Below are 12585 nucleotides of genomic sequence, written 5' to 3'. Positions count from 1 at the left end.
CTGAGAGTTTAAGCGATGCTACCAGCCCCTAACCCGAGTGGTTTTGGTCAGCACCAAGCCAGGCTGAATTCTCTCTGCCAGCCTAGGGATGAAAGGCCCTTTAAATGCATTAGCTACTCCTGGGCTGTTCAGCTCAATCCCCACTAGTGTTATCTTTTTAGAAGTCTTTCTCACTAAATTGCTTCCTTTGAAGACCGCAGGCTCTTTAACAGCGTACCGCTGCTTGCTGAAAATCCCGAGGCCGGCACGCTGGAGCACTGCGATGCCAAACACGCCCGTCACAAAGCGCCGCATTTAGGGGGCTTTCACTGGAGGTAGCTGACGAAAAATAGAACGGACACGTTGTAAGAACCCTCAGCCCAAGGAACAGAAGATAGCTTTGAAGGAAGCCTCAAAGTCAGTATTTCCAGAATAGAGTCCTTTAGAAAAAAAAAAAGGAAAATCCAGAGAATGAAATACGGCCAGAATGAGCTCACTGCAGGTGGCGTTGGTCATGAGTTTTTTTAAAAACTCACTTTTAATTATGAACTATTTCAGTCATTATTTTTTGTCCGGTGTCTACCGTTACGATATCTTTTCCTACAGCCCCAGAAAAAAAAAAAAAAAACACTCTTTTGTGTGCTCTGGGGCTTCCCCACCGCATTTTTTCTACCTTAGGAGGCTGGCACGATCCAGCAGAGAGGACTTCGTCTGCCTAACCTGCAAATCAGGGGGCTGGAAAGTCGCCCGCTCCCTAGCAGGATTTGGGCCTCCCCTCTCCCCTTCCCCAGCAGCCCGCCCTGCTCGGGTGTGCGGGGTGCGCCCGTGTTTTGCCTGGGATCCCCGGGCCCACCCGTTAATCCCCGGGGACCCCTGCCAGGGGCCGGGGAGAGGGGACAGCACCACAGGCCGGGTGCCGTGGCCGGGCTCTCCTGGAGCAGCACGGTGATAAAGGCAGGCCGGGAGGAGGCTGCAGAAAGCCGTGGCCTGCCCAGCAGGGGCGGTTTCCCCAAACACGAGTTATTTATGTGGTGGTTATTAAACCCGCAGGTGTGGGCAGCGGAGAGGGATGGGGGAGATGTTTGCTCTGTGAGATAACACGCACCTGCTCTGCGTGCCGAGCCGGAGGGACTCTCCCGGGCCTGTGTTCCTGCCTTACCCCGGTCGGCCTCTCGCACTGCAAGGCCCCATAGCTCCCTGCCTTTAAGACCAGATATTTTCCAAAGCCTTAGCGTTCCTACGAGCCACCAGCCCAGAACTGTGCTGCTCTAAGGGCAGCATTTCATGCCCTGCACGCGGGGTTTTGTGGGATTACCTTTGTACCAGAACCGCCATGCGGTCCCCTCGCCGCGGAGGCCGACGTGGCTTAGCTGCGGGATGACAACCTTACAGCTGTGTTCCTGTCACACAGGTGACTCGCACCGAGGATCTTCGCGTGTAATGCCATCCGATTTCTCTGCAAACCTGCAAGGCAGGCTGCTTCTCAGCGGTCTCTGTCTCTTGATGCCGCACTCATCCCACCGTTAGGTAGGCAGCCCTCTTTCTTTGCTCCTTACTTCCCATGTGAGGACGATGTATTTCCCCTCCTGTCCCCCTGCAGCCGTACAGGCACTGAGAGAAACCCCCAGCACTTCTGCAGCGCTTCAGGCCGTGCCTTTTGCACGCTCGGTACCTGCAGCTCCCGCTGGGCAGCGGTGCCAGCCTGCGGGAGGGATACTTGCATACTTTGAGCTACTTCCCCACTATTTACACGTAAAGTTAATAACTGACTTAAGAGATCATCTACAAACACATTTTTAGGGCTGCTCTTGTGATTTTTTTTTTCCCTCTGAGCCACAAGGCTTTTGTTTTCTCTGATTTCCTTCCTGTACTTTCCTGTAACCTTCATCTATTTTAACATTAACAGCCTGGTTTGGAAACAGCCTGTGTATTTTCAGCCTCTTCTCCCTTACCTGCTGATTATTTCTGTTTCACTGTCCTCGATCCCTACTTTTGTTGTTTGCAAAAAAAAACCTGTTTTCTCCTCCCTCTCCCTCTTCACAGCTCCCACCATCTGTCTCTCTACAAATACAAAGCTTTAGGGGAAATGATTCACGAGGCTGCTAGCTCATTACTCACACTCTCCCCATCATGGTTTCTGTCCTTGTAGGATGCTCTAACTAATGTAAAGATCAATGGATCCTGGGAATTGTTATTCAATTAAAAAAAAAAAAATCCCTGCAGTTAAATAGATGGGGCTCTTTGTAATTCCTAAACGCCAATGCTTTATTTTTCTCCCTCGCTCTGCAATCATTGTTTTTCAGACAGGGATCGTTGAAACAGAAGAATAGAAATGATCGCTGGACCATTTAATGCAACCTTGTGTATCACATGATGCAGGAATTACTTAATGAAATTCCCTGGCCCAAACCAAGCAAATCTGTGGTAAATCTAGAGCACATATTTTAGGATGACAGCCAAAATGATGAAAGGAATTTACTACCCAGCCTTGCTAATCATTTTGAACGCTCAACTGGTCTCCCTAACACGCGGCTTTGTAAGCAGCGATACTAACGCGGCCTCATTTCCTACGGATTCCTCCTCCAGACTTCCCACCCATGCTGAGCACCCCAAAAATCCCCTCCCAGTCCCCTCCCAGCTCTGCCGGGGCCGGGGGAGGCGATGGGGCACGGAGCTCTCATTCCTTCCTGCCAGCCTCCGGGAAGAGACAGAGGCCCCAGATGGCAGCTGCTCCTCCTGCCACGCAGGTTTGGGGTGCTTCTCTTTCCCCGTTGTTTCCCAGAAGCTTACAGGCACTTAGTGTCTTTGAGATGCCACCTACAAATGTGGTAGAAATTGGCTTTTGGGGTCAGAAGCCATTTGAGATGGGTTGATCAATAGGTGCTCTCTTTAGAAACCAAACTAGAAATGGAAGGTATTCGTGTCACTTTAGCTTCTAACCATTAGATCTTTTTTTTTTTTTTTTTTTTGTCTTTGCTAGAATAAAATGCAAAGAAGCACAGGGTAGCATCTTTTTGTCTTACACATGCATGCCTTTGGGTTTGTCTCCTGCAGGGATTTCCCTGGCCTGGTTGGTTGTGCCTTCAACATCTTGTACCATGGCCTTGTTGCCAGATGACATCCCGCATTTCCAACCTCAAGCTCCCTCTTGTGCTCCCCCAAATATGAACGTTCCTAAAAAATGCACGTTCTGAATTCTGGGATTGTTTTTGAGTGTTAAAACACTTTAGTTATCTTGAAGTACCTGAAACAGCTGCACAGGGCTGGCAGACATGCCACAGCAATCCAAGAAAGTTGCATTTTCTAGCACGGAGGCTGAGCTCGAAGTTGTACAACACTCCAAGTGACCCCAAATGCCAATGTTTAGGTAACCAAGCCCCTTTCCCTTCCTCCCCCTCTCTTTGTCTTCACTTTGTTGACCTTTTAAGAAGGATTTCTGTCATGATTTTAGACTTGTGACCGTATACTAGAAAATTATTCTCCTAATTAGAAGCTGTTTTTCATTTTATCATATGGAAAATGTCACTCCCCCCCCAAGTAGATGGGAAGAAGTGCCACTGCGTAACAGAACTGTGCCTTGCCTGGAAACTGCCAGCATGGCAGGTGTTAGCCTCTTTCGGTTGCTGAGCTTTCCTCTAGAAACTGGGCAGAAACACAGCAAATACCACATTCACAATTATAAGATTTGACAACACTGGATACACCCTTCTCTTAGTGCTCTCAGGCAGCTGTAACTCTGTATGCAAATGCCTGATAAATGAAAATTTGTCCCAAGGATAGCTGCAAGGTGGGTCTTTAATTGTTTCTTGTCAGCAGCACGAAGCACATCCTCTATCAACACACCATACAGGCACAACTTTGATGGAAAGCTAATTAAATAATTTGGGCAATGTAACAGGAGTATCAACTTCTGGTTAATTTACTTTTCAGACTGCTAAACACACCTGCTTTTTTGTGAAGCTGTATTTGGGTCACTTTGTAACAAATAATAAAGAGGATCTTGGAAAGAGACTGTACTGAGCAGGCATGAAGTGCTCTGCACCAGAGCAGGTTGTTCTTGTGACTGCTCAGAAGATGACGGCTGCGGAATTTCAAGCCAACGGGGCGCACTGTTATCTCAGTAAAGGTTAAAGCACTGAAATAAAGAAGCCTTACCGAAGTAATGCTTATGTTCTCTGCAAAAACACGCTCAGATTTTAGCAGATGTGATGATGTTGAGCCTTCCCGGTTGCCAACACCCCATGGCTCTCCAACATCTTTGATTATTTTATTATTCCATACTGCCTGCATGTTGTAGGAGTCAGTGTTATTTCTCCTAACAATCCCTGGTTTCCAACTGGCAATCCCTCTTTGACATGCTGTTTTAAACAAGGGGTGAAGAGCAGTCATGAAGCTGAAGGCCCGCTGTAAAAGTACGGCAGCATTCCAGGGCGCTGACTGCACACGTAGCAGCGCACTTCGCTGTCCTGTTGCGGACTGCTGCTGTGATATGCCGAAGGTGTTAGAGGCTGTGCTGTAAGGAAGTGGAGCTCCAGAGACTTCGGATCCAAGAGGCCTCTAATTGAAGACAGTGTCTTGATGCAAGACAGTCTAAGTAAAACTTGGGTTACTCCACCCTTCCCATTCCTTGTTGTTCCCAGCAATAATAAAAACTGCCGCAACGTAAAAGGTAGCCTTACAAAAGGCAAATATATTTAATAGTGCATGTACAATGTGACTGTATGTTAATGCTGTACACGGCAGGAATGTCTATGAAGAAACCCTGAGCACAAAGGAGGATGCAATTTTCATTTTACACTTATTGCAACATTATTTCTGGTATTTGTTTGCTATATTGACTAATAAAGGAATATGTTCAAAACAGATGTTACAATAAAGCCGGACATTCTTTCCATTTGCAGCTTATTAAAAAATCTAGGAGAAAAAGAGTTCTGCCCCATCAGCTTCAGAAATAGGTGTTTAACATGGTGGGGAACAAGCTGAGCCTGAGTTACCCGAGACAGCTAATTCCTTTAGCAGAAAGAGTGTCTTCTGTCATCAAAAAGAGCCATCTGGAAGAAGGCTGGCTCCCTGCCAAGAACAACTCTTTAAGAACAAAGCTTCTTGTGCACTTTAAGTGATAATGTTCATAACGGCACAACCTGGAGTGTCGGTAAAGGTCCTATTGGAGGAGCAACATACTCCTCCTCTCTCAGCAACCGCAAAAGGATGTTCTTCTTATTCTTTGGCCAGTTGTAAATGTGAGTGTTCTGCAGCCAGGTAGGCACGTGTTCCTGAAAAACAAGAAAAAAAAAAAAAGAAGTGAAATCCCATAAATCCTCCTGAATCTGTACCAGAACCTTGCAGATTTCATTAGACTCTGCCAAGTAAGATTTCATTTTGTCTGTTCTAGACACTTTCCGTAACAACAAGAAATTTTAATTTGGCTTCAAAATTGTATTTGGGTTCCTAAATAAATGAACTTCGAATGATCTCACAGCTTGCCTGTCTCTCTTTCTGTTCTGCCATCATGTTGGCTAATTTCACTACGTTTCAAAGGGATTCTGATCTCAGTGATAGGCGTCTAAAGGCTTGTGAAAATAAACACTGAGGAGACAAGGCAGACATTTAAGCCCCTACCAGGGAAAGGCTACAACCCATGTTTTCCCCCTTAGTAGCTGCTGAAGGACCCGCACAACGTATTAAATGCTGGGAGGAGAACCCACAGGGTTCGCTTCTCATCCCAGTGGCCTTCTCCCGCCTTGCACCTGCCTTCACCAAGCATGGTGTCCTCTGGCCACCCAGAGCCGGGGGCTGAGACCGGCGCTGAGCTCAAGGAGAGGCCAAAGCATCTCCAGGCGCATGGGGGCAAACCCCCAGCACTCCCGGCATCCTGGGGGAGATGCAGTCTGTCACAGGGCTGGCCGATGCCCGTTAACGTGACGAAGCTGGGGCCACCAGGGACCTGCATGGTGACAGAGCACCGCGGTCCCTCCCAGGCCAAAGAGCCGCTGGCGTACACCACAGCTCTGGCGCCTCGCCGGGGGATGCCCTGGCATGGGCAGCGCGTGTCCTGCCTGCCAGCAAACAGCCCTTCTGCAGGCCAAACCCTTCCTTCCAGAGCCTCGTGCTTTCCAACTTGGCTGTCACTTCATCGGCCTGAGCGGCTGTAGGAACCGGGCTGCGGCGCTTCCACTGCACGGGGAGCGGTTTGCGTTAATTAACCGCTTGGGTGGGTTTGCAGGATTTACTGCAAGGAGGAGGCGAGCGGCCCGGGCACCTGCAGCCCCCCCGGTGTGACCGGGCTTCTGAACAAGCAGCTTGCTGAGGGGCAGAGCCAGCTGAGCCTGGCCTCCCGCTTTCTCTGTGCCCAAGAAGGTGGATGCTTCAGTGAAGGGTTTTTCCGAAGCAGTGGTTTTAAAATGTTGCTCTTCCAGGTGGACATCCCACTGTCCAACAAAGGGGAAGCGGCAGCCCCCTTAGTAGGGTCATTAACAAGGCTCCTTGCCTCTGCTTGCAAGTCTGTTTTCGTGTAGGAATGGATCTGAATCTTTGTGAACTCTACTCCTTTGACAAAGTGGTTTGAAACCGGCCAAGAGGTTCAAATGTTACTGGGAGAAAGAAAGACACGAGTAAGTATGTTTGCATGCGTGTGTACACCCTCATTAAATAAAATGTGTTTCTTTAATAAATCTCGTTAAGAGCCACAGAAGGAAATGTGATAAAATATAGAGGTTTACCAAACGAGCCCTCTATCTGTCTTTGATAAGAAGCTCCATTTTTTGGAGGAAGGAAATGCAGTAGACCTGGTCTGTCTAGACTTCAGCAAAGCATTTGATATAAGCCCACATGGGAAATCATTAGTTAAGCTTGAAAAGATGGAAATTAGTGTGAGAAATGGATAGTAGGTAAGGAACTGACAAGTGGGGATATAAGGACAGAGGCACGCTATGCCCAGAGACAGGCTCTGTGCCTTTCTTCCAGAGCTGGTCCTGTGGCCAATTGCATTTAATGTCCCTCCAGAATGAAGTTACCTGCATGCTAATCAACCCTGGCAATGATTTTAACATGACGGAGGTGTGTGGGGGCAAGGGGTAGTGAGAGTTGCTATTTTGATCTAGAAGAACAGTGGAGAAAGCAAGAAGGGGACTTTGTAGTGCTGTGTCCCCTTCCTCACTATGTGACACCAGCTATCACACCAGGTGGGAGTAATGGGAAGATGGTTACAGCCCTTTTCTTTCTTTCTTTCTTTCTTTCTTTCTTTCTTTCTTTCTTTCTTTCTTTCTTTCTTTCTTTCTTTCTTTCTTTCTTTCTTTCTTTCTTTCTTTCTTTCTTTCTTTCTTTCTTTCTTTCTTTCTTTCTTTCTTTCTTTCTTTCTTTTTCTTTTTCTTTCTTTTCTTTCTTTTTCTTCCTTCCTTCCTTCCTTCCTTCCTTCCTTCCTTCCTTCCTTCCTTCCTTCCTTCCTTCCTTCCTTCCTTCCTTCCTTCCTTCCTTCCTTCCTTCCTTCCTTCCTTCCTTCCTTCCTTCCTTCCTTCCTTCCTTCCTTCCTTCCTTCCTCCCTTCCTTCCTTCCTTCCTTCCTTCTTTCAATTCAGATCTGTATCTGTGAGCAGGGAGGAAATTCTGAACCTCACAGAAAGAGCACTTGATAACTTTATGGATCAGAGGAATAGGAGTAGGGCAGAGTGCCTTAGTGCAGAGAGCAGGGCCATGTGTTTAGGGCTGTGTGTGGGGGAGCCTGGTTTGAGCTGTCCTGGCCGCCGTGGCACAAACCCTGCTCACGACCTCCCTCCCGCTGCCGCCGCTCTGCCTGTAACCCCCAGCCAGGGAGAGGCAGCGAACATCCTGGGGCAATCACAGCTTAGGGCGCCCGTCATCGGGTGACCAAATCAGGAAGATAAGATTTTTGTTGATTGGCTTGATGCAAGCCTTGAACCAGCAAGACCCAGATTTCCTTTATGAGTGTACGATGGGAAGCTGGAAAGGCCAGTTCCACCTTAACTCTGCGTCATGTTTTTTCCCCTCATTATTCGATTTCCCGATGAACATTCTTTGGATCGCATAGATCTGTTCCCCTTGGAGGTCAGCTAGCTTTCACATACCATCAGTGTCTTATGATGTACTTCAGATGAGATTAACTCATCTAGTATCCACGTCCCCAAGTGAAACCTTCCAAACCTTGCTTCCCTGCTCTTTTCCGGTGTCAGGTATAGCAGGACTTACACATATAGAGAAAAGTCCAGTGTAAAAAAGACAAAATGGAAGTATTTTGCCTGCCGACATCATCTCACTGTATATATACACGGCATTTTTCAGCCCTGGAATACGTGCAAGTGTTACAAGTACTGGTACCTAACCTCCTCTACAGCCTGCATTACCACAACTCATCCAGCTCTCTCAGGGCCGGCGGGCTCCTTCCACCCAAGAAGTCCCCAGTCACATTATTACTAGCTCGTTAGATGAAGGTAAACGATGTACCAAAGAAACGCGTGAGCAAAGAGAGCGAACCTTAACAGCACCAGAAAATGCTGATCTGCATAATTTAGGTGAGAAAGGCAGCCTTGGAAAAACTGAAGGGTGATGTGGACTGCGGAGTGATTGGCAGGAAGGCTGCCTGAAGACTGATGCTTTGATAAGAGCAGCTGAATAAACCAGCCCTGGAAATTCCTTGTTCACTGTCCGAGAGCTGCTGCTATATGCTGTACGTCTTCTGATACATAAAGTTCAGCCAAATTTAACGTGAGTTTATTGTTCTTGTGTTTGCCTTGAGGCCCAAAGAAGGCTGTAGTGCCTCCTGTGCCAATTGTCTCTGCGGCCCCTAACGTCACGTGCGCCAAATGGCTGCAGGCTGTAGGGTCTGCTCGCATAGCAGCCACTCAAGGAGCCCCCGAAATTAGGAGCAGTCCTGCCCTTTGCCCTCACACTGAGCTGCAAAGACCAACCGAAAACCCTGAACAGTTTGCTGCTTTGGTCCGCTCAATTCCCACCGGTGCCGTCTCCGAGCTTTTCACACTTAATGCAAGTAACAGACCGCGATCATTCAGGAAGGAAGCTGAATGACATGAAATACCAGAGGTAATGCTCATTCCAAAGAATCCCACATATTTTACAAACCCAGGAACATGTTTTCAAAATTACGAGCTTATACTAAGCCAGGGCCTAAATAAAGAACTTCATCACACTAAAATCCACAAGTGTTGTGAGATTTCACAACCCTACAGTCAGTGATAACATCATTGAAATGTTGACTTAGGATCCAAACTCTGGGCACCCAAATAAATTGAAAGAATCTGTCCGTCCTCCTCCAAAATGCAGCTGTACCTAGGGGTAACACAACAGCTACCCAACAGTGCCACGCAGCATTTAACAAGGAAAACTGAACACAAACACAATATACCCATTATAAGTTTGGGTAAGAATGCCATTTCTCAGCTGTAACTGAAGCCATTTAACTTTTCTGATCTTTTAAAAATCCAAGAGATTCTCTCAGCATGAGGAAGAAGGGTAAGGGAATCTGTTGCCTTACGTATTTCTTATTCTCAAATGAATCTTCAATAAGGAGGGCAGATGAAATTGCAAGTCCTAAAAAACCTTACAGTTTGCCTTTGATGGGCCCATCAAAGTTCAAGTGATGGTCTAGTACTTTAATATTTATTATCCTCTTTATTTTTATATTCTCAACCCGCCCTCTTCCAGATCCTCACTTCAAATCGGTCATAAATCTCCCCCATCTCACTCATCAGTGCTACATCTGGACAAAATTATAAAAGGGTTAATATAAAAAGTATGCTTGCTGGATAGATCGTCTCTCTCCATTTAAATTCTTTCAATGCTCAAGACAATCTGTGTTTTAGTTATACATTCATCCTCAGAAATACAGTTATGTATTTAGATTTATATTGTGGGTGAAATGCTTTTATTTGTATGTACATAAAACTGCAAACTTTTCATGTAAAATTTAGCTTGGAATATTACTAGTGGGATATTAAAAATCAAAAAATGAAGTTTTTGGTTTTTAAGACTTCTCGTGCATTGTGATCAAAATAATATGTCTAATGATCTGAGAAATATATATACATATTTGTATGTTACCTTTTTGGCGTTTGGAAAAAGCACAGGGATGAATCTGAAGTTCATACTTCCTTGTTGTATAAATTCGATCTGCATCTAGAATAGAACAAATTGCCAGATTTATTGTGGTGAAGGTTATGTTCATTTTGCTTTGCATGCATCCGAATCCTATGCATAAAAACATTGGTTGCTTACTTAAACTGCTCTTCTGTTAAGTGATTTGATCTATTGCTGCTGGACTCTGGGTATCGTTTTGTTTGGCCACTTAATCTGATTCTTCTTTACTACAGAAAGGATACAGGAAAGATCCGTCAACATTTCTTAAGCATTTAGTTCTGTGGTATGAAATTATTGTGGTTTTAGCTGCAGTTGGAAGTCCCATGAAATCCCTCTAGAACCAATGAAGCTTGACTCAAGGCCCCTGTTCAGGCTCCAATGGGGTGAAAGATTGCAGCTGGAGGCGAGCTCTGCGTCCAAGCTAGGTCCCAGCCTGTCCCCTGTGTCCCTGTTCCATGTCTGAGCTGGGGCTCAGCTCGTCCCCTGTGTCCCCAGGACACCGACTGAATGAGTCACAGGCTCCCGGGGGTAGAGAGGTGAGCAAAATGCTGCTGAGAGCTCACCCCTGGGTGCCAGCTTCTCACAAGTATGACTGCAGCATCAAACGGGGGGATCAGACCAGTTATAGGGTGAGAAAGGAGGCAGACTGTGAACCCAGGGAGAAAGGATGAATTTCACGGCTCTGTGAGCTCTGCTGAACTAAACATCCGTCCTGTGGCAGACTGCAGAGATGGGCCTCTGAGCCCCACACTGTCCCCCTGCCACCCTGTGCCCCCAGGGCCCCCCCTTTGCAGCTCTGGCCTTTGCTTTGCAATTTCATGTTTTAGCCAGCTTTACTGCTGCCCGAGGAAAGACCTTACGGGGAGGAAGGTCAGGCAGCATTAGGTAAGATTGTGCTCAGGGCCGTATGATAGAGCAACGTGGGCTTGAGAAGGTGCAGGAGGAAATATACATAGAACAATAAAGAATATGGAAGAATAAGATGAGCACGTTTAATAGGATTTTTCTTTCTTGAACCTCTTAGCAGATGTTAATGAGCATACGGAGCTGATGAGAGGGAGGATTAATGAATTCCAAAGGGGGGTGTTTAACTATGGGGATTAGCGAAAACAAAGCAAAGAACCTGCCATTTGGAGACAGATTTGTCTTTTGAGAAGAAGAGACAGAGTCTTTGTAAAACAGTAAATGCATGTCCTTGCTTACCATCCTGTGGATGTATTTAGTATGTAAGCCGTGTTCATCCCTGTCCAGCTGGGATTCAGCCCCTTCCACATCCTGTTTGTATTTTGGACTGATTGCTATGATTATCATCACCGTCTTCTGTTAGGGAGAAAAGCACTTTTATGAAATTGGGAAATGCCGTGTGTTTGGTAGAGGCAGATCGGAAATCTGCCAGTTTGTGTTTTAAGTGATCTTTATGTTCTTGGCAAACGAGAGAGGATCTCATTCATTCTGGCAGGAAATACAGGAGAACTCGTACACTCGTCCTCTTTATTTCTCGAGATCGCATTATATAGAAAATCTAAATGTCAAGAGATATATTAGCAGCTTCCAGTTTACAGTTGGAATCCCTGTAATAAAAAGCTACTTTTTTATCAGCGTGGAGTGCGTATGTACATACACAGAAAAGTTATCCTCAAATTCAGGCCTAAATGTTTTCCAACAGCTTATGGAAAAGTGCATCTTTTTAACCATCTATGGCTTTTTATACACAAAGCCACTAAAGGTAGTTTTCCGTGGAAACTACACCTAGGGCTTTTGGCAGCAGAAAGAGGAACTTCTCTTGCTGATCCTTAGCATGAGGCGCGCAGAGAGGTGACTGTGCAGGGAGCTGGGCTGTGTCAGACAGCCTGGGCAGGTTTAGGGGTACCTGGTGGCTCTGTGCCACCTTGCTGCGGTGGGCTGAAAGCAGTGCTCCTCACCCTTCTGGGACAGCCCGGGTCCCACCGTGACCTGTTTAATCCCAGGCTCACTGACCTCAGGTTTTCACAGAGAGGCCGTCCTTCATATCTGGGAAATCTCTCTCCTCTTAGTGGTGGGCCAGTGAAGAGGTTCGCAGATGAAAGCCTCCTACTTTTGTTTATCTAGGGCCTGTCTTTTATCCCCGCCACATCAGGCTGTGTAAGGCTTCCAAGTATGTGGCTCATAGTCAGCCTGGCACCTAATTAACTCTTTCCTTCTGTGCAATATCAAGGGAATTTGCCCCACCACAGGGTCAAATACGGTAAAGAACCATTATCCCTTGCACTGACTTAACATACTCCAGAATTACTTTTGCTTCTGCCTGATGTGCATGTAAGCATTTACAGATGTTGAGGGTTTGCAGAGACATGCCTGATTGCACACATCCCCCTGCTTGTGTCCAAGCAGTCCTTTCTTGCTCACATGTGTAAAGGTTTAGAAGTCAGAAACTGCCTCCACAGGCAGTAGAGGAAAACAGACGTCTCCAGGGGGGCAGCCAGAGAAGGATCCTTATGTGCAAGGGGGGAATTGCTCTCTG

General features: G+C 46.6%; 1 protein-coding gene and 1 long non-coding RNA gene across 8 annotated transcripts in view; one reads left to right on the top strand and one right to left on the bottom strand.

The window, feature by feature from the left end:
• LOC308192884 overlaps nt 1-5455 on the top strand; it is a 32419-nt gene extending 26964 nt beyond the window's left edge. For 4 of the 5 annotated variants that reach the window (XR_013949186.1, XR_013949187.1, XR_013949188.1 and 1 more), the window contains one exon: nt 1391-5455. This is a non-coding gene — a long non-coding RNA (uncharacterized lncRNA). The remainder of the gene's footprint in view (nt 1-1390) is intronic. The other variant, XR_013949190.1, reaches the window with a different exon arrangement.
• The window catches only part of TRAF3IP2 (TRAF3 interacting protein 2), a 27925-nt gene continuing 19985 nt past the window's right edge, over nt 4646-12585 (bottom strand). For 2 of the 3 annotated variants that reach the window (XM_080586878.1, XM_080586879.1), the window contains 3 exons: nt 11289-11405; nt 10050-10124; nt 4646-5252 (listed from right to left, as the gene is read on the bottom strand). In XM_080586878.1, coding sequence (XP_080443004.1) covers nt 5106-5252; nt 10050-10124; nt 11289-11405 — 339 coding nt within the window. In that variant the 3' untranslated portion in view covers nt 4646-5105. Of the gene's footprint in view, nt 5253-10049; nt 10125-10223; nt 10313-11288; nt 11406-12585 lie in introns of all 3 variants that reach the window. The other variant, XR_013949185.1, reaches the window with a different exon arrangement.

This window comes from Anser brachyrhynchus (assembly GCF_964034855.1).
Source record: "Anser brachyrhynchus genome assembly, chromosome: 3".
NCBI classification, from domain to species: Eukaryota; Metazoa; Chordata; class Aves; order Anseriformes; family Anatidae; genus Anser; species Anser brachyrhynchus.
Note: the sequence above shows the minus strand (reverse complement) of the source record. Positions and strands in the feature narration are given on the sequence as shown.